Source organism: Myiozetetes cayanensis, unplaced genomic scaffold (assembly GCF_022539395.1).
Source record: "Myiozetetes cayanensis isolate MyiCay16 unplaced genomic scaffold, myiCay2020 scf716, whole genome shotgun sequence".
NCBI lineage: Eukaryota > Metazoa > Chordata > Aves > Passeriformes > Tyrannidae > Myiozetetes > Myiozetetes cayanensis.
Genome location: NW_026087983.1, coordinates 1 through 23,457, shown reverse-complemented (window position 1 = coordinate 23,457; position 23,457 = coordinate 1). Strand labels below are relative to the sequence as shown.

The 23,457-nt window shown below is 59.8% G+C and overlaps 2 protein-coding genes across 2 annotated transcripts; one reads left to right on the top strand and one right to left on the bottom strand.

Moving 5' to 3' along the window:
* Window positions 1–306: 306 nt before the first annotated feature.
* On the top strand, window positions 307–1,308 carry LOC126652245 (DNA replication licensing factor mcm7-B-like; the record flags this gene model as incomplete). The annotated part of the gene is made up of 2 exons (XM_050338917.1): window positions 307–416; window positions 745–1,308. Coding segments are annotated over 2 exons (315 nt in total), but the record flags the coding sequence as incomplete, so codon positions are not given.
* A 799-nt stretch (window positions 1,309–2,107) lies between these two features.
* LOC126652246 (cohesin subunit SA-3-like) lies at window positions 2,108–21,349 on the bottom strand. The gene is given in 31 exon segments (XM_050338918.1): window positions 2,108–2,111; window positions 2,709–2,817; window positions 3,059–3,216; window positions 4,096–4,227; window positions 4,875–5,020; window positions 5,648–5,749; window positions 6,387–6,514; window positions 7,550–7,730; window positions 8,937–9,080; window positions 9,515–9,595; window positions 10,225–10,312; window positions 10,506–10,576; window positions 12,054–12,254; window positions 13,226–13,297; window positions 13,299–13,316; window positions 13,573–13,662; window positions 13,767–13,870; window positions 14,137–14,242; window positions 14,716–14,803; window positions 15,985–16,092; window positions 16,440–16,519; window positions 16,614–16,712; window positions 17,252–17,375; window positions 17,724–17,797; window positions 17,874–18,025; window positions 19,161–19,365; window positions 20,072–20,148; window positions 20,665–20,761; window positions 20,862–20,957; window positions 21,044–21,140; window positions 21,219–21,349. Coding segments are annotated over 31 exon segments (3,363 nt in total).
* Window positions 21,350–23,457: the final 2,108 nt, after the last annotated feature.

Genomic DNA, 23,457 nt, shown 5'->3' with positions numbered 1-23,457 from the left:
ATACCCTGGGGTCGGGTCTTTGGGATGGCCCTAAATGACTCAGATGGTCTTGGGTCTCATCCTGATGATGTCCCTGGGGGTCATCTCTGATGGGTCTTTGGGGGCATTCAGGCGGTCTTGAGGATGGCCCTGGGGCCTGGAGGTTTTTGGGAATTTTTGAGGAGGTTTTGGGGTTGGTTTTGGGAGGTTTTTGGGAGGTTTTGAGGAGGTTTTGGGGGTGGTTTTGGGAGGTTTTGGGGGGGTTTTGGGAGGTTTTGGGGGTGGTTTTGGGGGTGTTTTCGGGTGCTGACCCCGCCGTGCCCCCAGGCCCGGCTGCGTTTGGGGGACGTGGTGGAGAAGGAGGACGTGAGTGAGGCCATGAGGCTGCTCGAGGCGGCCCGGGAGTCCCTGCAGGGGGACAGGACCCAGCAGCACAGGTGGGGACACCGGGGGGGGAATGAGGACTTGGGGGACACTGAAGGGATTGGGGGGGATTTTGGGGACACTGAGAAGGATTTGGGGGGTTCTCAGGGGATTTTGGGGACACTGAGAAGGATTTGGGGGGATTTTGGGGACACTGAGAAGGATTTGGGGGTATCTGAGGGGATTTTGGGACACTGGACTTCAAGGGACGTTGGAGGGACTGGGGACAGGGGTGACCTTGGTGGGTTTTCGGCACCCTGGGAGGGGATTTGGGGGATGTTTGTGACGCGGAGGGGACAAGGTGGGGGTGCCCCCCCCCTGACCCCGCCGTGCCCCCCCCAGGCCGCAGCGCCCGTCGGAGGCGATCCTGGGGGTGCTGAGGGAACTGGGGGGTCCCGGGGCCCGCTCGGTGTCGCTGCCCCAGGCCCTGGCCCTGCTGGGCACGAGGGGCTTCACCCCCGCCCAGGTCACGCAGGCCCTGCAGGAGTACGAGCAGCTCAACGTGCTGCAGGTGAACCCCGCCAGGACCACCGTCACCTTCGTGTGACAGACCCCAAAATACCCCAAATCCACCCCAAAAATACCCCTAAAATAACCCAAAACCACTCCAAAATACCCCAAATCCACCCCAAAATACCCCAAATCCACCCCAAAATACCCCCAAAATACCCCAAATCCACCCCAAAATACACCCAGTGACCCCTCCCACCCTCACCTGTGTCACTTCAGTTTGGGGGGGGTCCCCCAAAATCCCCCCCCCCCGAATGTTTTTGTTCAGAGCTTTGTTTTGTAATAATAATAATAATAATAGTTTTTACCAATAAACCCCTTTTTCTGCTTATTTTTGGGGCACCTGTCGCTGTGACCCCTCCCCACCCCAAGATCCCAATTTCCACCCCCAAAATCTCCCCAGAAGGGGGTGGGAGAACCCCCCAAAATACTGGGAGGGACCCCAAAACCCCCCAGATTTGCCCCCCAAATGCTCAATTCTTTATTAACTTGAAAGTAGATGAGTTTTGGGGTGAAAATGAGAATAAATAGAGCAAAAACAGGGGTGGGTTTTTAGAGTTTATTCAACAGAGGGGCTGGAGGGGAGACCCCCAAAATCTGGGAGACGGAGCCCCCAAAAAACCCCTGAAACTTTATCCCCAAATTCCCCCCCAAAACCACTCAAGCTGTAATTTATTAACTGTGGGGGGGAACACAAATTTTGGGGTGTAAACAGCAGAAAACAGGAAAAAAAACTGGTGGTTTTTTCCAGGGGCCCTTCCTTAGAGGCCCTGGAGGGGGAGGGGGGCACTGAGACTCCCCCTCCTCAATAATTTGGGGGGAGCACCAAAACGCCCCCAAATTCACCCCAAAATGTCGTCATTAACCGGCATCAAACGGGGGGGGAGAGGGGGGACAAATTTTGGGGTGAAAACGGCAGAAAACAGGAAAAAACTGGTGGGTTTTTTTGGTGGGTCCGTCCTCAGAAGTCCTGGAAGAAAAACGGGGGGGGAGACCCCCCAAGATTTGGGGGGACCCCCAAAGCCCCCCCAAAATGAGCCCCAAAAAGTGGTTTCAAACGGGGGGGGGACACAAATTTTGGGGTGAAAACAGCAGAAAATGGGCAAAAAAAAGGTTGTTTTTTGGGGTCCCTTCCTCAGAGGCCCCAGAGGGGAGGCTCTCCCCAACCCCCAAAATTTGGGGGCCCCCCAAAAACTCACCTGGAGGTCAAAGGCGGAGACGTCGAAAAGGTCCCGGGGGTTCTGGGGGTCTGGGGGTCACAGAGCTCAGGGGGTCCAAAATTCGGGATCCCAAAATTTGAAGGGGGTCTGGGGAGTATTTTTTGGGAAGGGGCTCACCCTGGGTGGATTCTGGGGGCTCCTCCTCCTCTTCCTCCTCTTCCTCCTCCTCCTCCCTCCATCAGGCTCAGGCTTTGTTTGGGGGATTTTTGGGAGGGGGGTTGTGAGACCCCCCAAAAAGATTCAGGGACCCCCTCAGAATCACTCCAAGCCCTCCAACACCCACCTTAAATCCCCCCACAAAAACACCCCCAAAATCCTCCCCAAGCCCCCAGACCCCAAACACTCCCCCAGGACCCAAAACTTCCCCTCCCAAAAACCCCCAAGTTCCCCCCAGGACCCCCAGACCCAAAATCCCCCAAATCCCCCTCACCGGGATCCTCGGGACAGGACGGAGCTGCTGCTGCAGGGGGAATTCCTGGGAGGGGGGTCACTTTGGGAGTCCCCCTCATTTTGGGAGGTCTCCCTCATTTTGTGGGGGGTTTATTTGGGGGGAGTATTTTGGGGAGTCTCTCTCACCTGGGGTTTGGGGGCGGTCCCGGCTGATTTTGGGGGGCCCCCTGAGGGCAGTGGAGGTGAGGGGGCTCCTGGGGCCACGGGCTGGAACTGGGGGGCTCTGAGGGCGTTTCTGGGGGACACCCTAAAGATGAGTCTGGGGGCTCAGAAGGACCCCAAAAACAACCCCAAGACCCCCAAAATCCTGGGGAGTCCTGGGAGTCGAGGGGGCCCCAATTTGGAGGAACCCCCAAATTGGGGCCCCCTCGACCCCCAGGACCCCAAATATCCACCCCAAACCCCCCAATTTGGGGCTCTCCCTCCACCCAGGACCCCCCAAACCCCCCCATTCCCCCCAAATTTGGGGTGCTGACCCCTGGGGCGGGGTCTCTTGGCCCGGGGGGGCTCAGGGGGGGTTTCCCCCCCGCCCTGGGGGCTCAGGGATTGCCGGTAGGTGACGAGGGGGGGCCACGGGGACACCCCCGGGGGGAGCCCCCCCCGCTCCTGCAGCGTCCGCTCCACGAAGGACAGCCTGGAGCCCAAAAATAGAGTGTCCTGAGACCCCAAAACAAACCCCAAAACACACAAAAATTCATCCCAAAACACCCCAAAACTCACCCCAAAACACACCCCAGAACACCCCAAAATTCTTCCCAAAACTCACCCCAAAACACCCCAAAATTCATCCCAAAACTCACTCTAAAACTCAACCCAAAACTCACCCCAAAACACACCCTAAAACACCCCAAAATTCATCCCAAAACTCACCCCAAAACTCACCCCAAAATTCACCCCAAAACACCCCAAAACTCACCCCAAAACATCCCAAAATTCATCCCAAAACACCCCCCAAAACACCCCAAAACTCATCCCAAAACTCACCCCAAAACACAACCCAAAACTCATCCCAAAACACCCCAAAATTCATCCCAAAACTCATCCCAAAACTCACCCCAAAACTCACCCCAGAACACCCCAAAACACACCCCAAAATTCATCCCAAAACACCCCAAAATTCATCCCAAAACTCATCACAAAACACAGCCCAAAACTCACCCCAAAACACCCCAAAACACACCCCAAAACTCACTCCAAAACACCCCCCAAAATTCACTCCAAAACTCACCCCAAAACTCAACCCAAACACAACCCCAAAAACAGCGTCCTGAGACCCCAAAACAGACCCCAAGAGATCCCAAAAGAGACCCTGAAAAGATCCTGAAAAACACCCCAAAACTTTGCCAAAGGAGGCCCCAAAAGGTCCTAAAATAATCCTGGAAAAAGAACCCAAAAGATCCCAAAGGAGACCCCAGGAAAGGCCCCAAAGCCCCCCAAAGCCCCCCAAAGCCCCCAAAGCCCCCCAAGAGCCCCCCAAAGCCCCCCAAGCCCCCCAAAGCCCCCATCCCCTCACAGCAGGGCCTTGTCGGGGCGCAGCAGCCTCGGGGAGAACTCGCTCAGCACCTCCAGGAAGGGCAAGTTCAGGGGCACCCCCTCCCCAACCTCGGGGTCTGGGGGCTCCTGGAAGGCAAACTGGATCCCCTCCCTGAGGGGACAGGGGGGTCACACCCCAAAACCGCCCCAAACCACCCCAAAAACACCCCAAACCACCCCAAAAACACCCAAGGACACCCCAAACCACCCCAAAATCCCCCAAAACCACCCCAACACCCACAATCCCCCAAAACCACCCCAAAACCACCCCAAAACCACCCAAAACCCCCAAAACCACCCCAAAACCACCCCAGAATCCCCCAAAACCACCCCAAGGACACCCAAAACCCCCAAAACCACCCCAGGGACACCCACAATCCCCAAAACCACCCCAGGGACACCCAAAATCCCCCAAAACCACCCCAGGGACACCCACAATCCCCCAAAACCACCCCAAAATCCCCACCACCACCGGAAAACAACCCCAAAGATCCCCAAAACTCCCTGAGAACCCCCAACCCACCCCGAACCACCCCGAGACCCCCAAAAAGAACCCCAAATATCCCCCCAGGATCCCCCCAAATCCCCCAATTCCCGGATTTCCGAGGGCAGGCCCCTCAGCTCTTTTCCCTCCTCGTTCACCCCCCCAATCCCGTTTTCCCCCCCAATTCCTGTGGGATTTTTTTGTTTAAGGACCCCCCTCGGCTCCCCCCAGCCCAGAATTCCCAGAATTCCCCGGAATTCCCGGCATTCCCAGACCTGTGCAGGCCCAGCAGGGCCGGGCGGTTGCGCAGCCGGTGGAGGCTGAAGAAGAGGGAGAAGCGCCGGGCCAGGTCCCGGATCTCCTGGAATTCCGGGAGCCCCCGGATCTGGGGGCCCTGCTGGAGCAGCAGCTCCGTCAGCAGCTGGAAAAGGGGGGGAGGGGGTCGGGGGGACCTCCGGGAATACCGGGATAACCCAAGGGATCTCCTGGAGACCCCAAAAACCACCTGGAAAACCCCCTGGAGATCCCCAAAACCTCCTGGAGCCCCCCAGGCCCCTCTGGATGATCCAAGGGATTTCCTGGAGCCCCCCAAAAACCTCCTGGAGCCCCCCCAGACCCTCTGGATGATCCAAGGATCTCCTGGAGCCCCCCCAGGCCCCTTGGATGATCCAAGGATCTCCTGGAGCCCCCCAGGACCCTCTGGATGATCCAAGGATCTCCTGGAGCCCCCCAGGCCCCTCTGGATGATCCAAGGATCTCCTGGAGCCCCCCCAGGCCCGTCTGGATGATCCAAGGATCTCCTGGAGCCCCCCAGGCCCCTGTGGATGATCCAAGGATCTCCTGGAGCCCCCCCAGGCCCCTCTGGATGATCCAAGGATCTCCTGGAGCCCCCCCAGCCCCTCTGGATGATCCAAGGATCTCCTGGAGCCCCCCAGACCCTCTGGATGATCCAAGGGATCTCCTGGAGCCCCCCAGGATGATCCAAGGGATCTCCTGGAGCCCCCCAGACCCTCTGGATGATCCAAGGATCTCCTGGAGCCCCCCGGACCTGCTGGAGGCTGAGCAGGAGGGTCCGGGCCCATTCCATGCGATCCATGTCCCGCGTCCAGCGCAGCGTCTCCTTCAGGATGTCCCCGAAATCCCCGTGGAACTGGGAATGGGAGGGCACCAAAGATCCCTGGAGAGCCCCCTGGAGCCCTCAGGGACAGGAGGAACCTTCTGGAACACCCCGGAAACCCCCCTGGAGACCCCCGGAACCTTCGGGAAACCCCCCCGGAGCCCCTTTGGAAAAGCCCTGGAGGTTCCCTGGAGCCCCCCTGGAAACCCCTGGAATCCCTGGAACCCCTGGAATTCCTGGCAATCCCAAACCTTTCCGTAGTGTTCGAACAGGTCCGAGGCCGCCCGGATCTCCAGCCCCTCGTGGATCACCAGTTTACAGAACCCCTGGAATGCCCCCAGATTCCCTGGAACCCCTGGAATGTCCCAGATTCCCTGGATTCCCTGTTATTCCCAAACCTTTCTGTAGTGTTTGAACAGGTCCGAGGCCGCCCGGATCTCCAGCCCCTCGTGGATCACCAGTTTACAGAACCCCTGGAACCCCTAGAATCCCTGGAATGTTCCAGACCCCCCAGACCCCCCAGATTCCCTGTTATTCCCAAACCTTTCCGTAGTGTTTGAACAGATCCGATGCTGCCCGGATCTCCAGCCCCTCGTGGATCACCAGTTTACAGAACCCCTGGAATGTTCCAGACCCCCCAGATTCCCTGGAATTGCTGTTATTCCCAAACCTTTCCGTAGTGTTTGAACAGATCCGATGCTGCCCGGATCTCCAGCCCCTCGTGGATCACCAGTTTACAGAACCCCGCCAGGAGCCGCCGGCGCTGCTGCAGCTCCCCCAGCCCGGCCTCGGCCTCCTCTGCACACAGGAGAGCAGGGAATCAGGGAATTCCGGGAATTCCGGGCTCTGGGGTCGTGGGAGTCGGGGGTGGTGGGGTCACAGAGTCCCGGGATAGGGAAGGTGGGGAAGGACCCCGGGGAGCACCGAGTTCCACCCCTGGGAATGGAGACCTGAACCTCTGGGAATGTGGGATGAGGGAATCTCGGGATGGAGGAATCTCAGGAGGGAGGGATCCGGGGATGGAGGGATCCAGGGGTGGTGGGGCGATGGGATCACGGAATCCTGGGATAAGGAAGGTGGGGAAGGACCTTGGGGAGCGTCCGGAGCGACCTCTGGGAATGGTGGGGTCAGGGATGGGGGAATCCTGGAATTGTGGGACTCATCAGGGACTGATGGAATGAGGGATCCTGGTATCATGGGATCCATCAGGGACCATGGAATGAGGGATCCTGGAATCATGGGATCCATCAGGGACCATGGAATGAGGGATCCTGGGATGGGATCCAAGGACTGATGGAATGAGGGATCCCAGAACTGTGGGATCCAAGGACTGATGGAATGAGGGATCCCAGAACTGTGGGATCCAAGGACTGAGGGAATGAGGGATCCCAGAACTGTGGGATCCAGGGACCATGGAATGAGGGATCCCAGAACTGTGGGATCCATCAGGGACCATGGAATGAGGGATCCCAGAACTGTGGGATCCAGGGCTCAATGGAATGAGGGATCCCAGAACTGTGGGATCCAGGGAGCGATGGAATGAGGGATCCCAGAACTGTGGGATCCAGGGACCATGGAATGAGGGATCCTGGGATGGGATCCAAGGACTGATGGAATGAGGGATCCCAGAACTGTGGGATCCAAGGAGTGATGGAATGAGGGATCCTGGGATGGGATCCAGGGACCATGGAATGAGGGATCCCAGAACTGTGGGATCCAGGGACCATGGAATGAGGGATCCCAGAACTGTGGGATCCAGGGACCATGGAATGAGGGATCCCAGAACTGTGGGATCCAGGGACCATGGAATGAGGGATCCCGGGCTGGACCCACCCGTGTCCCGGGGCCGGGGGGGCTCCGGGGGGTGCTGGAAGACGCGATCCATGAGCACGGCGGCGAGCTGGGAATGCAGCCCCGGATCCACCGGCAGCACCAGGCGCTCCAGCCACGGCCCCCCCACCCGCGGCAGGCGCGGGCCCAGCACCACCAGCAGGTCACTCAGCACCACGAACGCCTGGGAATGGGATGGGGATGGGATTGGGATGGGATTGGGATGGGATTGGGATGGGATGGGAACACAAATCCCAACTGCACAGCCCCAAAAACCTCAAAACTGCCCAGAAATCCCACAAAAAACCAACCCAAAACACCCCACCCCACACCCCCCCCCAGCACCACCAGCAGGTCACTCAGCACCACGAACGCCTGGGAATGGGATGGGGATGGGATTGGGATGGGATGGGAACACAAATCCCAACTGCACAGCCCCAAAAACCTCAGAACTGCCCAGAAACCCCACAAAAAAACACCCTAAAATCCCCCCCCAGCACCACCAGCAGGTCACTCAGCACCACAAACGCCTGGGGACGGGATGGGGATGGGATTGGGATGAGATGGGAACACAAATCCCAACTGCACAGCCCCAAAAACCTCAAAACTGCCCAGAAATCCCACAAAAAAACAACCCAAAACACCCCAATCCACACCCCCCCCCAGCACCCCCAGCAGGTCACTCAGCACCACGAACGCCTGGGGATGGGATGGGATGGGATGGGAACACAAATCCCAGCTGCACAGCCCCAAAAACCTCAAAACTGCCCAAAAATCCCACAAAAAATCAACCCAAAACACCCCCAGCACCACCAGCAGGTCACTCAGCACCACGAACGCCTGGGGACGGGATTGGGACGGGATTGGGATGGGATGAGAACACAAATCCCAACTGCACAGCCCCAAAAACCTCAAAACTGCCCAAAAATCCCACAAAAAGTCAACCCAAAACACCCCAATCCACCCCCCCCAGCACCACCAGCAGGTCACTCAGCACCATGAACGCCTGGGGATGGGATTGGGATGGGATTGGGATGGGATTGGGATGGGATGGGAACACAAATCCCAGCTGCACAGCCCCAAAAACCTCAAAACTGCCCAGAAATCCCACAAAAAAACAACCCAAAACACCCAAATCCACCCCCCCCAGCACCACCAGCAGGTCACTCAGCACCACGAACGCCTGGGAACAGGATTAGGATGGGATTGGGATGGGATGGGAACACAAATCCCAACTGCACAGCCCCAAAAACCTCAAAACTGCCCAGAAATCCCAAAAAAACCCCACCCTAAAATCCCCCCCCAGCACCACCAGCAGGTCACTCAGCACCACAAACACCTGGAAACAGGATGGGAATGGGATTGGGATCCAACTCAGACCAAACCCCACTAGGACTCCTAAGCCCCCTAGTCCCCCCAAATCCCCTCCAAATCCCCCACCTGCTCCTGGCAGGGCATGGCTGGGGTCGCTGAGGCAGCTCTGGCACAGGGACAGCAGGGACAGGGCCTTGGAGCGGAGACTCTGCAGCTCAGCCTGGAACGGGGGATTGGGGGGATTGGAGGGAATTTGGGAGGATTTGGGGGCATTTGGGAGGATCTGGGGGGATTTGGGGGATTTTGGGAGGATTTGGGGGCATTTGGGGAGGATCTGGGGGCATTTGGGGGAGGATTTGGGGCATTTGGGGAGGATTTAGGGCATTTGGGAGGATCTGGGGATTGAGGAATTTGGGAGGATTTGGGGGCATTTGGGGAGGATCTGGGGGGATTTGGGGGGATTTGAGGGATTTTGGGAGGATCTGGGGGGATTTGGGGGATTTTGGGAGGATTTGGGGGCATTTGGGGAGGATCTGTGGGGCCTGGGAATGGGGAATTGGGTGGGAGAAGGGCTTCGAAAGCAGGGGAAGGTTCTGGAAGGGTTTGGAGAGCGGCAGAAGGTTCTGGATCCCCCCTGTGGGGGCAGGGGCTGACCTGGGGGACGTCGGGGCCGGGCAGGCGCGACAGCTCCCACAGCACGTGGAAGAACAGGCAGGACAGGGCGGGCACCGTCACCTGGGGACAGCCCGGGCACAGCAGCTGCCCCACTGCGGCCCCAGCAGGGTCCCCAGGGTCCCAGCAGGGTCCCCAAGGGTCCCATCTGTCCCCCAGGGTCCCAGCAGGGTCCCCAAGGGTCCCAGCAGGGTCCCCAAGGGTCCCATCCATCCCCCAGGGTCCCAGCAGGGTCCCCAGGGTCCCAGCAGTGTCCCCAAGGGTCCCATCCATCCCCAAGGGTCCCAGCAGGGTCCCCAAGGGTCCCAGCAGGGTCCCCAAGGGTCCCATCCATCCCCCAGGGTCCCAGCAGTGTCCCCCAAGGGTCCCAGCAGGGTCCCCAAGGGTCCCATCCGCCCCCAAGGGTCCCAGCAGGGTCCCCAAGGGTCCCAGCAGGGTCCCCAAGGGTCCCATCCATCCCCAAGGGTCCCAGCAGGGTCCCCAAGGGTCCCATCCATCCCCAAGGGTCCCATCCGTCCCCCAAGGGTCCCATCCGCCCCCCAGGGCCCCAGCAGGGTCCCCAAGGGTCCCATCCGTCCCCCAGGGGTCCCATCCATCCCCAAGGGTCCCAGTAATGTCCCCAAGGGTCCCATCTGCCCCCCAAGGGTCCCAGCAGGGTCCCCAAGGGTCCCATCCGTCCCCCAGGGTCCCACCTGCGGGGGCAGCTCTCCCGTGTCCACGGCGTGCCGGAGCAGGCGGGAACAGGGACCAAAGAGCTTCCAGGGGGTCAGGTCGTGCCCACTGGGGACGTTGGGGACAGCAGGGGACGTTGGGGACAGCAGGGGACGTTGGGGGGATTTGGGGACATTGGGGGGATTTGGGGGCACCGACGTCCCCCCGTTCCCAATGTCCCAAACCCCCCCAAACGTCCCCAATATCCCCAATCCCCTCCAATCCCCCCAAGCCCCCCCAGCTGTCCCCGTGTCCCCCTCACTTGAAGAGGGCCGAGATCCTCCTCAGGGTGGTGGCCAGCCCGTAAAGATCCTCCTCGTCGGGGGCCTCCGCCTGGGGGGGGACATTCCCGACATTCCCAACGTTCCCAGCCCGGATCCCAACATTCCCAGCCCTTCCCATCCCCACCTGGAGCACCTCTGTGGCCTGCAGGTGCCACCTGTCCCCCAGGCTGTCCCCCAGACTGTTCCTGAGGTGTCCCCGAGGTGTCCCCGAGGTGTTCCTATGCCCCCCCCTCATTCCCAGCCCATATCCCAGTACACCCCAGTATATCCCAGTGCCCCCATTCCCACCTGGAGCACCTCTGTGACCTGCAGGTGCCACCTGTCCCCCAGGGTGTCCCCCAGGCTGTCCCCCAGACTGTTCCTGAGGTGTCCCCAAGGTGTCCCCATGTGCCCCCCTCATTCCCAGCCCATATCCCAGCATATCCCAGTATACCCCAGTCTATCCCAGTACATCCCAGGGACCCCACGTGTACCTGGAGCACCTCTGTGACCTGCAGGTGGCACCTGTCCCCCAGGCTGTCCCCCAGGTGTCCCCTACAGTGTCCCCATGTCCCCCCCTCATTCCCAGCCCATATCCCAGTATACCCCATCTATCCCAGTATACCCCAGTCTATCCCAGTATATCCCAGCACCCCCATGTGTACCTGGAGCACCTCTGTGACCTGCAGGTGGCACCTGTCCCCCAGTCTGTCCCCCAGGCTGTCCCCGAGGTGTCCCCAAGGTGTCCCCATGTGCCCCCCTCATTCCCAGCCCATATCCCAGTCTATCCCAGTATACCCCAGTCCATCCCAGCATTCCCACGCTCACCTGGAGCACCTCTGTGACCTGCAGGTGCCACTTGTCCCCCAGGGTGTCCCCAAGGTGTCCCCATGTGCCCCCCTCATTCCCAGCCCATACCCCAGTATACCCCAGTCTATCCCAGTCCATCCCAGTGCCCCCATCCGTACCTGGAGCACCTCTGTGACCTGCAGGTGGCACCTGTCCCCCAGGGTGTCCCCCAGGCTGTCCCTGAGGTGTTCCTGAGGTGTCCCCAAGCCCCATGCCCCTCCCTCATTCCCAGCCCATATCCCAGCATATCCCAGTATACCCCAGTCTATCCCAGTACATCCCAGGGACCCCACGGTACCTGGAGCACCTCTGTGACCTGCAGGTGGCACCTGTCCCCCAGGCTGTCCCCCAGGCTGTCCCCCAGGCTGTCCCCATGTGCCCCCCTCATTCCCAGTCCATATCCTTGTCCCTGTATCCCACCTCTCCCATTACATCCCCACATACCCCAGTCTATCCCAGTCCACCCCAGTGCCCCCACGCTCACCTGGAGCACCTCTGTGACCTGCAGGTGGCACCTGTCCCCCAGGCTGTCCCCCAGGCTGTCCCCGAGGGTGTCCCCAAGGTGTCCCCAGGTCCCCCCCTCATTCCCAGCCCATACCCCAGTATACCCCAGTCTATCCCAGTATACCCCAGTCTATCCCAGTATACCCCAGTATACCCCAGTCTATCCCAGTCCATCCCAGTGCCCCCATCCGTACCTGGAGCACCTCTGTGACCTGCAGGTGGCACCTGTCCCCCAGGCTGTCCCCGAGGAGGCCCCTGGTGACGCGGGCGCGGCCGTGCAGGGGCACCTGGGGGTCACACAGGGCGTGCAGGGCCCGCGAGGCCGAGTCCAGGACCCGGCGCTGCCGGTGCTTCCCAAACACCTCCTGCACCTGCACCAGCACCTGCACCAGAGCCTGGGGGACAGGGATGCACTGGGATGGACTGGGAGGGACTGGGAGGCACTGGGAGGCACTGGGATGGACTGGGAGGCACTGGGAGGCATTGGGAGGCACTGGGATGTCCAGGACCCGGCGCTGCCGGTGCTTCCCAAACACCTCCTGCACCTGCACCAGCACCTGCACCAGAGCCTGGGGGACAGGGATGCACTGGGATGGACTGGGATGGACTGGGAGGCACTGGGAGGGCAGTGGGATGGACTGGGAGGCACTGGGAGGCACTGGGAGGGCACTGGGATGTCCAGCACCCAGCGCTGCCGGTGCTTCCCAAACACCTCCTGCACCTGCACCAGCACCTGCACCAGCGCCTGGGGGACAGGGATGCACTGGGATGGACTGGGAGGCACTGGGAGAGCACTGGGAGAGCACTGGGAGGCACTGGGATGGACTGGGAGGCACTGGGAGGCACTGGGATGTCCAGCACCCAGCGCTGCCGGTGCTTCCCAAACACCTCCTGCACCTGCACCAGAGCCTGGAGCAGCGCCTGGGGGACAGGGATGGACTGGGATGGACTGGGATGGACTGGGATGGACTGGGAGGGCACTGAGAGAGCACTGGGAGGCACTGGAAGAGCACTGGGAGAGCAGTGGGAGACACTGGGAGGGCACTGGATGTCCAGGACCCGGCGTTGCCGGTGCTTCCCAAACACCTCCTGCACCTGCACCAGCACCTGGAGCAGCGCCTGGGGGACAGGGATGGACTGGGATGGACTGGGAGGAACTGGGATGGACTGGGAGGGACTGGGAGGCACTGGGCTAGACTGGGACGGACTGGGTTGAACTGGGCTGGACTGGGAGCCCCACCTTCTCCATCCTGCCGGTGTGGAACATCCCCAGCTCCAGGTGCCGCAGGGACTGGGATGGCACTGGGAGCACTGGAACGTTACTGGGCTAGACTGGGGGGTTACTGGGCTGGACTGGGGGCCCCACCTTCTCCATCCTGCCGGTGTGGAACATCCCCAGCTCCAGGTGCCGCAGCACCGTCAGCAGAGAGGCCGCAGGGGTCGGCGTCGGCCGAGAACTGGAGGGGACAAACAGGGACCCCAAATCCCAAATCCCCCAGTCCCAAATGGCCACAACCCCCCAAACTGCCCCAAATATCCCCAAAGTCCCCAAACCAACCCAATATCCCAAACATCCCAAATGTTCCCCGCTATCCCAAACATCCCAAACATTCCCCATTTCCCCAGTATCCCAGAAATCCCCCATGTCCCCAGTATCCCCAGTCCCCTCCACCTCAAACCCCAAACCTCCCCCAGTCCCCCCCATGGCCCCACCTTCTCCAGGAGCTGGGGCAGCACCGGGATCAGGCACCGGCTCAGCCGCGACTTCTCCTCCTCCTGCTCCTTCCTCTCCTTGGAGCTCACCTTGGAGGGGCACCCAGGACGTCAGGACCCCAAATTATCCCTCCCCTGGCACTGCCACCCCCCGGCATTCCCGGAATTCCCGGATTTCCCGGCGTTCCCGGTACCTTGCGGGGGCCGGCGCGGCCCACGGGGGGGTGGCCCTGGGCCACCTGCAGGGCACTGCAGGCCACCACTTCCACCAGCGCCTTCTCCTCCCGGTCCTGCAGGGCTGCAACGGGACACCAAACCAGTTCGGACCAGTACACACCAGTACGGGCTGATACAGATCACTGTGCACCAGTATAAACCAGTATGGGCCAGTACAGAGCGGTACGGACCGCTATGCACCAGCACATCCCAGTACTGAGCAGGAAAACCCATCCCAATAAAACCCAGTGGGGCTCTCATGGTCCCAGTGCCATCCCAGCATCTCCCAGTGCCCCCCAGTGCCTCCCAGTGCCCTCCCAGTGCCCCCCAGTCCCCCCAGTAGCTGACCAGGGCTGTGCTCCAGCAGCAGCCCCGTGGCCGTGTCCCAGTCGCGCAGCCGAGGCCCGGCACAGTCCCACAGGCTGTCCACGAGGTAGGCGGCGTGCTCGTGGAGCTGCAACGGGACAGGGACCCCAAAAACACCCTCAGGACACCCCAAAACATCCCCCAAAACCCCCCCAGGCTGTCCACCAGGTACATGGCGTGCTCATGGAACTGGGAATGGGAGAGGGACACTCAAGGACCCCAAAACATCCCTCAAACCCCCCCAGGCTGTCCACCAGGTAGGTGGCGTGGTCATGGAGCTGGGAATGGGACAGGGACACTCAAGGACCCCAAAAACACCCTCAGGACACCCCAAATCCCCCCCCAGGCTGTCCACGAGGTACACGGCGTGGTTGTGGAGCTGGAATGGGACAGGGACACTCAGGGACCCCAAAACACCTGCAGAACCCTCCCAAAACCCCCCCAAAACCCCCTAGATCCCCAAAAATGACCCCAAAATCCCAAAACCCAAAAATCCCAAACTAAGCCCCCCAAATCCTTCCAAAATCCCCCCAAAACATCTTCCCAAAATTGCCCCCCCACCTCGGTGTCCAGGAAGAAGGTGACGAGGCGCCTGAAGAACGTCCGGTTGTCCCCATTCCCATTCCCGTGTTTTTGGGGGTCCAGGAGCCTGGAAAAAGTGACAAAAAAAGAGATGAAACGAGAAAAAAGGGGTTGGGATGAGGGAAAATGAGGGGAAAATGGGAGAAAACGGGGCTGGAATGGGGAAAAGGGGGAATTCTGGGGCTGGAAGGGAGGGAAACTGAGGATTTTGAGAATGGGATGGGGGAAAACTGGAAAAATGGAATTGGAACGGAGAAAAAGGGGAGAAATGGGGTGGGATTGGGAAAAGTGGGAATTCTGCAGTTGAAGGAGAAATGAGAGGAAGTCAGCAAAAAACAGAAGCTGGGAATGGGAAAAACAGAGGGGGAAAAGTGGGATTGGGAAAAAAGGGGTGGGAAAAAAGGGAGTGGGATTCAGAAAAGAAGGGGGAAAACAAAGTGGGATTGGGAAAAATGGGAGAAAGCAGGGTGGGATTGGGAAAAAGGAGAAAGCAGGGTGGGATTGGGAAAAAGGGGAGAAAACAGGGTGGGATTGGGAAAAACGGGAGAAAGCAGGGTGGGATTGGGAAAAAGGGGAAAACAGGGTGGGATTGGGAAGAAAGGGGTGGGGTTCCGGGAAAATCGGGACAAAACAGCTTGTCCTCCCCACCCCCAACTCCCAGGAGAGTGGGAAGGGCCATGGATGGGCCAGGGAAGGGCCAGGGATGGGTCAGGGAAGGGCCAGGGATGGGTCAGGGAAGGGACAGGGACAGGACAGGGACAGGACAGGGACAGACAAGGCCAGGCCAGGGCTGACGCAATTCCAGCTGCCGGGAGGCTCCCGCAGCTCATTCCAAGGCCAATTCCAAGGCCAATTCCCAGCTCATTCCGGGCCCATTCCCGGCAGGAGCCACCCCCGGCTCCAGATGTTTTCCCTGAGGGCTGGGGTGGGGGGTTGGGGGGGGAGAATTCCCAAGATTTTGGAGCACTTCAGGGGTCAGGAATGGGGGGGACAGGGGGGTGGGATATTCCTGGGAAGCCACGGGTGGAACGGGAATGGGAATTGGGGGGTTTGGGGTGGGAATTCTGAGGATTTGGGGGGGGAATTCAAAGGATTTGGAGCATCCCTGGGGTCAGGAATGCAGGGAAGGGAAATGGGATGTTCCCGGGGGTGGGAATCCCAAGGGTTTGGGGTGGGAATTCCCAGGCTCTGGGGTGTCCCTGGGGTCGGGAAGGACGGCAGAAGGGACGGGAATTCCCGGGAATGCACCTGTGGAACAGGAAGGTCCCGGCAGCTGAGGCCAGGGCGCGGTTGGCCACGAACACCAGGGGGTAAATGCCCTGGCAATCCTCCTCCGACAGGGAATCCTCCACGTTCCTGCCATTTGGGGAGGGGGGACACAGCCTGCAGCCCAATTCCCACCTTTCCCACTCCCATTCCACCCATTCCTGCTCTCCAGTCCCTGCTCTTTCCCATTCCTGCTCCCAAATTCCTGCTCCCCCCCCCCCCGTCCTCTTCCACCAGGAACTCCTCCAAATCTCTGGGAATTCGGGATTGGGGAGGGACCCTGACCCCCCATTCCTGATCCCTCCCATTCCCATTTTCCCCCTTCCTGCTCCCAAAATCCCTCCCAGGACCCCCCCAAATCCTTCCTTGGACCCACCAGGATCCCCCAAATCTCTCCTGGGACCCCCAAACCCCTCCTGGGACCCCCCAAAACTCACAGGACGAGGAGTGTCTGGAGCTTCACCACCTCCAGGGCCACCTCGGGCTCCTTGTCCTGGGCCATGGCCACGATTCGGGGCTGCCACGGACACAGGGGGACGATTTGGGGACACCCCAATCCCCCCCAGCCTCGTTTTCCCTCGTTTTCCCCCATCCCAACCCCTTCCCCTCACCTTGAACCTCCCAGTGAACAATTCCAGCTGCGGGGCCACGTCTGGGTTCCCGTAAATTCCCTGGAGCGCCTTCACGCACTGGAGCCGAACCTCCCCTTGCTGGGAAAGGGGCACTGGGGAATTCTGGGGAGCCTCCCCACCCCCAGGACCCTCCTTTTCCTCATCCCACCCCGTTTCCCCCATTTTCTCCCCATTTTCCCCACTCTCACCCCCATTTTCACCATTCCCCCCCCATTTTCCCCAATCCCACCCCACTTCCCTCATTTTCCCAATCCCACCCCATTTTCCCATTCCTACCTCATTTCCCCCATTTTCCCATCCACCCCACTTCCCCAATTTTCCCATTCCCACCCCATTTTCCCCAATCCCACCCATTTTCCCACGTTTCCCACTCCCACCCCACTTTCCCCACTCCCACCCCATTTTCCCCATTTTCCCCATTCCCATCCCCATTTTCCCCATTCCCACCCTACTTTCCCCACTCCCACCCCATTTTCCCCCATTTTCCCCAATCCCACCCAATTTTCCCCAATTCCACCCCATTTTCCCACTCCCACCCCATTTCCCCCAATTTTCCCCACTCCCATCCCATTTTCCCCCATTCCCACCCCATTTCCCCCTGTTTTCCCCACTCCCACCTTGTCGTGCAGGGTCCAGCCGATGTACTTGAGGTAACTGTCGGTCAGGAACGATCCCGGGAATCTGCTCATCCACTTTCCCAGCTCCTCCATGCACAGGGCCCGGATTTCGGGCACCACGTCCCTAAACCCCACGGCATTCCCGGGATCACGTGGGAATTCCCACGGGACCCACGTCTGCCCCCATCCCAACCCCATTTTCCTCCTTCCCAACTCCATTTTCTCCTGTTTTTTTCCCCACCCTGCCCTCAAACTCCTCCCTTTTTTCCCCCTTTCCCCCATCCCAATCCCAAACCCTTCCATTTCCCCTCCCTTTCCCCCATCCTGACCCCAAACCCTTCCATTTTCCCCCTTTCCCCATCCCGACCCCTAAACCCTCCGTTTCCCCCCATCCCGACCCCAAACCCCTCCATTTTCCCCCTTTCCCCCATCCCTCCCCAAACCCCTCCGCTTCCCCCTCCCGTGCCCCCACCTGTAGCGGTGCACGAACACGCCCTTGAACACGACGTTCATCAGCACCTCGATCTCCTCCTGCTGCTCCAGGAGCTGTGGGAAGGCGATCCCGAGGGATTCGGGGCCGCCCCGGAGCCCCCAGGCCCCCTCCCAGGCCCCCCATCCTCACCTCCCGGCGCTTCCCCAGCAGCGCCTCCATCTTCTCCGTGCCCCTCCGGCCCAGCTCCTTCCCCCTCTCGGCCTCCAGCTGCCTCTGCGTGTTCTCCTGCTGGCTGTGCACGTCCAGGGCCACCTCCACCAGCGCCGTCATCGCCTTCAGCGCTGCCACCACCCGGGAACACGGCCCCGAAACGGGGCGAGAGCGGCGTGGGACGGGGAAACCGGGAGAAAACGGGGCGGGATGGAGGAAAACCCAGAGAAAATGGGGTGGGATGGAGAAAACCCAGAGAAAATGGGGTGGGAGGAGGAAAACCCAGAAAAATGGGGTGGGATGGAGGAAACCCAGAAAACGGGGCGGGATGGAGGAAAACCCAGAGAAAATGGGGTGGGATGGAGGAAAACCCAGAGAAAATGGGGTGGGAGGGGGATAACGGGAAGAAACGGTGGATGGAGAAACCCAGAGAATATGGGGTGGGAGGGGGATAACGGGAGAAACGGGTGGGATGGAGGAAAACCCAGAGAAAATGGGGTGGGATGGAGGAAAACCCAGAGAAAATGGGGTGGGAGGGGGGGGAAAAATCGGGGTTGTGAGGGAGGGATGGGGGAAAATGGCGGGAAACGGAACTCGGGCGGCAGAAAATGGAGGATCCTGAGGGGAAATCCGTGGAAAACGGGGGGAAAAACAGGTGGAATGACAGGAAAGGGGGGGGAAAATAGGATTGGGATTGAGGAAATAGAAGATCCTAAGGGAAAATATGGGGGGAAAAGGGAGGGATGGGAGAAAATCGCGGGAAAGGGGATTCAGGTTGGAAAAAACAGAGAATCCTGAGAGGAAAGTGGTGAAAAATGTGGGTAATAAACAGTGACATGAGGCGAAATGGATGGAAATCAGGATTGGGACTGAGAAAATGTAAGATCCGGAGGAAAAACTGGCAAAAAAAGGGGTGAAAAAGCGGTGGGATGGGGAAAATGGGGGAAACGGGATTGGGATGGAAAGAAATGAAAGATTCTGAAGGAAAACCAGAAAGAAACAACAAAGACCAAGCCTAAAATGAGAAAAAACGGAGGGCAAAAGGAATTGGGATGCAAGAAAACAGAGAATTCTGACGGAAAACGAGAAAGAAACGAGAAAAAACAACTGCAGAGTGAGAAAAAAATCAGAAGAAAACAGAATTCAGACAGCCAAAAAAAGAAGATTCTGAGGGAAACGCGGCACAAAACAGGCAAAAAGAAGACTGGGATGAGGCAAAAAGGGGTCCCCAGGCTGTTATTCCCCTGTGGAAGGAACCCCCGGTACCTGCCAGGGTGCTGGTGTGGCGGAAGGCGCGCACCTGCGAGTCGGACAGCCCGGTGAGGAAGGAGATCCAGGAGTCCATGAGGAAGCCGTCGTACACCACGCCGTACCGGCCCCTCCGCACCACCCCGGCCACCAGCTCCGAGAACCCCGCCCGGAACCGGCGCCAGGGCCGCGAGCTCAGGGACAGCGGGTACTCTGGGGACTCCTGGGAAAAAACGAGTCAAAATCCCCCAAATCCCCTCAAAATCCCCTCAAAATCCCATTCCCCATTGGCAGCTCAGGGACAGCGGGTACTCCGGGGAGTCCTGGGAAAAAATGAGTCAGAATCCCTTCAAAATCCCTTCAAAATCCCCTTCCCCATTGGCAGCTCAGGGACAGCGGGTACTCCGGGGAGTCCTGGGAAAAACGGAGTCAGAATCCCTTCAAAATCCCCCAAAATTCCCCCAAAATCCCATTCCCCATTGGCAGCTCAGGGACAGCGGGTACTCCGGGGAGTCCTGGAAAAAACGGAGTCAGAATCACCTTCAAAATCCCCTAAAAATTCCCCAAAATCCCCTCAAAATCCCCCAAAATCCCATTCCCAGTTGGCAGCTCAGGGACAGCGGGTACTCCGGGGAGTCCTGGAAAAAACTGCAGTCAGAATCCCTTCAAAATCCCCCAAAATCCCCTCAAAATCCCATTCCCCATTGGCAGCTCAGGGACAGCGGGTACTCTGGGGAATCCTGGGAAAAAATGGAGTAAAAATCCCTTCAAAACCACCCACATTCCCCTCAAAATCCTCTCAAAATCCCACTCCACGTTGGCAGCTCCGGGGAATCCTGGAGGGGACTGGATGAGTCAAAACCCCCTCAAATCCACTAAAAACCCCTTAAACCCCCCACTCCCAGCCTTTGGGATCCCCCCCGAGGCACCTCCTTGAACTTCTCCGTGAGCTGTTGGATGATCTGGGAATTCTGCAGCTCCCGGAACATCTCGGGGGTCACCACACCTGGGGGGGGGGTCCCAATCCAGGTTTTCCAGCTGTTTTCCCTCCATCCCAAACCCAGAATTCTCCACTTCCTCCAATTCCATCCTTCTTTTCTCCCCTTTTTCCCCGTTTCCCTCCCATTTTCCCCCATCCCAACCTCACAATCCTTTTCCATCATCCCAATCCTCTTTTCCCTCACCCCACTCCCAAACTCTCACATTTTCCCCCATTCCACCCCATTTTCCCCCCCTTTTCCCAAATCCCATTTTCCCCAGCTCCAGAATCCCCCATTTTCCCTCATCCCAGCCTAGCTTTTTTTCCTTTTCCCTCATCCCAACCTCAGAATCTTCAATTTCCCTCCATCCCAACCCTCTTTCCCCTCATCTCACACCCCAAATCCTCTCTTCCCCCATCCCATTTCTGCCCTCCCCATCCCGTTTTCCCCCATTTCCCTCCCATTTTCCCTCCTCCCAACTCCAGAATCCCACCCTTTTCCCTCCATCCCGCCCATTTTAGGGGTCTCCCCCCCCACCCCACCTCTGCATCCGCAGGCCCTGACGATGAAGTTGAGCAGCTCCAACAATCCTGACTCCCGGTCCCGCTTGTACAATTCCAGCCACTCGTCCACCAAGGTCTGCCGGCGATTCGGGAGCGTTGGGACCCCCCTCCTAATTTTAGGGACCACCTCCCCCCTTCATTTTGGGGGACAAACCCCCTCCTTTATTTCAAAGCACCTCCACCGCTGCTTTCCCCGACAAAACCGCCTGGAAAAGGGAATTCTCCTCCGGGTTCTTCTCGTTCCCATTGGAACGCCGGGAGCGCTTCGGGATCTGCCGGAAAACCGGGAGAAATTGGGGGAAGGGGGTCGTAACTCCCGAAAAAGTCAGGATTTAAAGGGGGGGAAAAAGGGAATTACCGGCCCTTGGTTGGACCTCTGGGGGCGTCCACGTCTCTTCCGGGCGGGCAGAGTGCTCTCAAAGTCGCTGCCGGAGTCGGGATCCGACGAGAATTCCCTGTGGGAAGGAAGGTTGATAAAGAAAGGGGGTCCCGGGGGGGGTTTGGGGAATTTTGGGGCCCCCAGCACCACTCACGGGGTGTGGGGGGACGTGGGGGGGCTGCTCTGGGCCCCCGATCCTGCAGTGGGGACGGAGGAGGATCTGGAGGCTCCGGAGGCTCCGGAGGTTCCGGAGCTTCGGGTCCGGGGGGAGCGCTGGGGGGCCATGGCTGGGGCTGGGGGGTGGAAAAATGAGGGGGGAAAGAGGGTGAGGTTTGGGGGGTCCCGGGGGAGAGGTGGGACCCCCTAAATTTGCCCCTCTGAGGAAAAAGGGGGGGGAATGTTGAGACACCCCCCAAATTTCCCCCTGGAAAAATTGGGGAGGGGACTCCTAAATTTGCCTCCCTGGGATAAGGGGGGGATTGGGACCCCCAACACTCCACCAGGAGACAACTGGGGGCTTAGACCCTCAACCCCCCAATTTCCCCCTCAGAGGGGGTTTAAAAGCTCCCCTGCCCTCCCCTCAAATTTTGAGGGGTCAACCCCCCAAAAAACCCTCAATATACCCCAAAAAACCTCCCCAAACCCCCCTGGGGGTGAAGGCTATTGGGGACTCTCAGACACCCCACGAACCCCCTCACTCCCCCCCAAATCACCCTCAGAGGGATTTTGAAACCCCCTCCTCAAATTCAGGGGGATCAACTCCCACAAATCCCCCTCTAAATACCCCCAAAAACCTCCCAACCCCCCCGCGGGGGTGAAGCCCATTGGGGCCTCTCAGACCCCCCCAAACTCCCTCAACTCCCCCCCAGATCACCCTTAGGGGGGATTTTGCAACCCCCTCCTCACTTTTAGGGAGCTCGAACCGCCCCAAAATCCCCCAAACCTCCTTAAAACAAGCCCAGAAAGCGGGGTCACGTGACCTCCCCTCAGGCCCGGCCTCGCTTCGCGCCACACGGGAAATGGCGCCAAACACGTGCCGAGCCTCGGGGGGCGGGGTCACGAGGCGTCACGTGATCTCAGGGGCGGGACAGGGGCGGGGCTTCGGCTCGGTCACGTGTACGGGACCTGCAGGGGTTGGGGGGATCCCCCCTAGACCCCAAAGATGGGGGGTCCCTGTGGATTGGGGGGGTTCTATGGATTGGAGGAGCCCTACAGACCCCAAAAATGGGGGGTCCCTGTGGATTGGGGGGTGCTCCATAAAGTGGGGGGCCTTATAGAGCCCTACAAATGGGATCTCTACAGGGGACTGGAGAATGGGGTCCCCTACAGCTCCCTATATGGGCCTGACCCCGTCCCCAGTCCTCATCCCATTCCCGAGCCCAATTCTGATCCCAATCCTAGCCCTGTTCCTGTCCCATTCCCGGTCTTGCTCCCGATCCTGATCCCCGTCCCATTCCCACTCCCGATCCCGTTCCTGCTCCCACTCCCGTTCCCATTCCAGGTCTGACTCCCACTGCTGATCCCATTCCCGATCCCAAATCCCATTCCCGCTCCCAAATCCCATTCCCGATCCCAAATCCCATTCCCGATCCCAAATCCCATTCCCGATCCCAAATCCCGCTCCCTTCGTGCCCGGAGGGGGGCGCGGGGGCCGTCCCGTTTCCTCTGCCGGTGCCATCCCATTCCCGCCCCCGTTCCCGATCCCATTCCCGATCCCAAATCCCGCTCCCGCCGTGCCCGGAGGGGGGCGCGGGGGCCGTCCCGGTCCCGGGAGGGGATTTTGGGGAGCTCCAGGGGGGGCGGGGCAGAGACAAAGGGGAAAAAGTTTGCGGAGCACGAAAAGAAGGATCAGGAACTTCTGCGGGACCTTCTGCGGGAATTCCGGGAATATCGGGATCCGGGAGACCCCAGGACCCCCGGGATGCGCTGAGGGAGCGGTGAGGGCGGGGGAGACACCGGGAATGGGGGAAGCTGGGAATTGGGAGGGAGAGAGAGACAGGGAATATGGGGGAAAACGGGAATGGAGGGGAGGGGGCACGGGAATGGGGGGACACCGGGAATTGGGGAGAAACGGGGGGGTCTCAGGGCTGGGAAAGGGGGGACACGGAGGGGAAAAACCGGGAATGGGAGGGGACCGGGAACTGGGGGATAACGGGACACGGGGGTCCTGGGAGTGGCGCTGGGGAAACTGGGGGTCCTGGGACTGGGATAAGGACACGGGGGGACAGCGGGGGAACTGGGGGCACAGGGAGTTGGGGGGGACAAGGGACCCTGGAAGTGGGGAGGACAGGACAGGGGGCCCGGGGGGTCAGGGGGGTCGGGGGGTCTCAGGACTGGGGGGGCACAGAGGGGTCCTGGAGGGGACATTGGACAAGGGGGGGCACTGGGTGGTC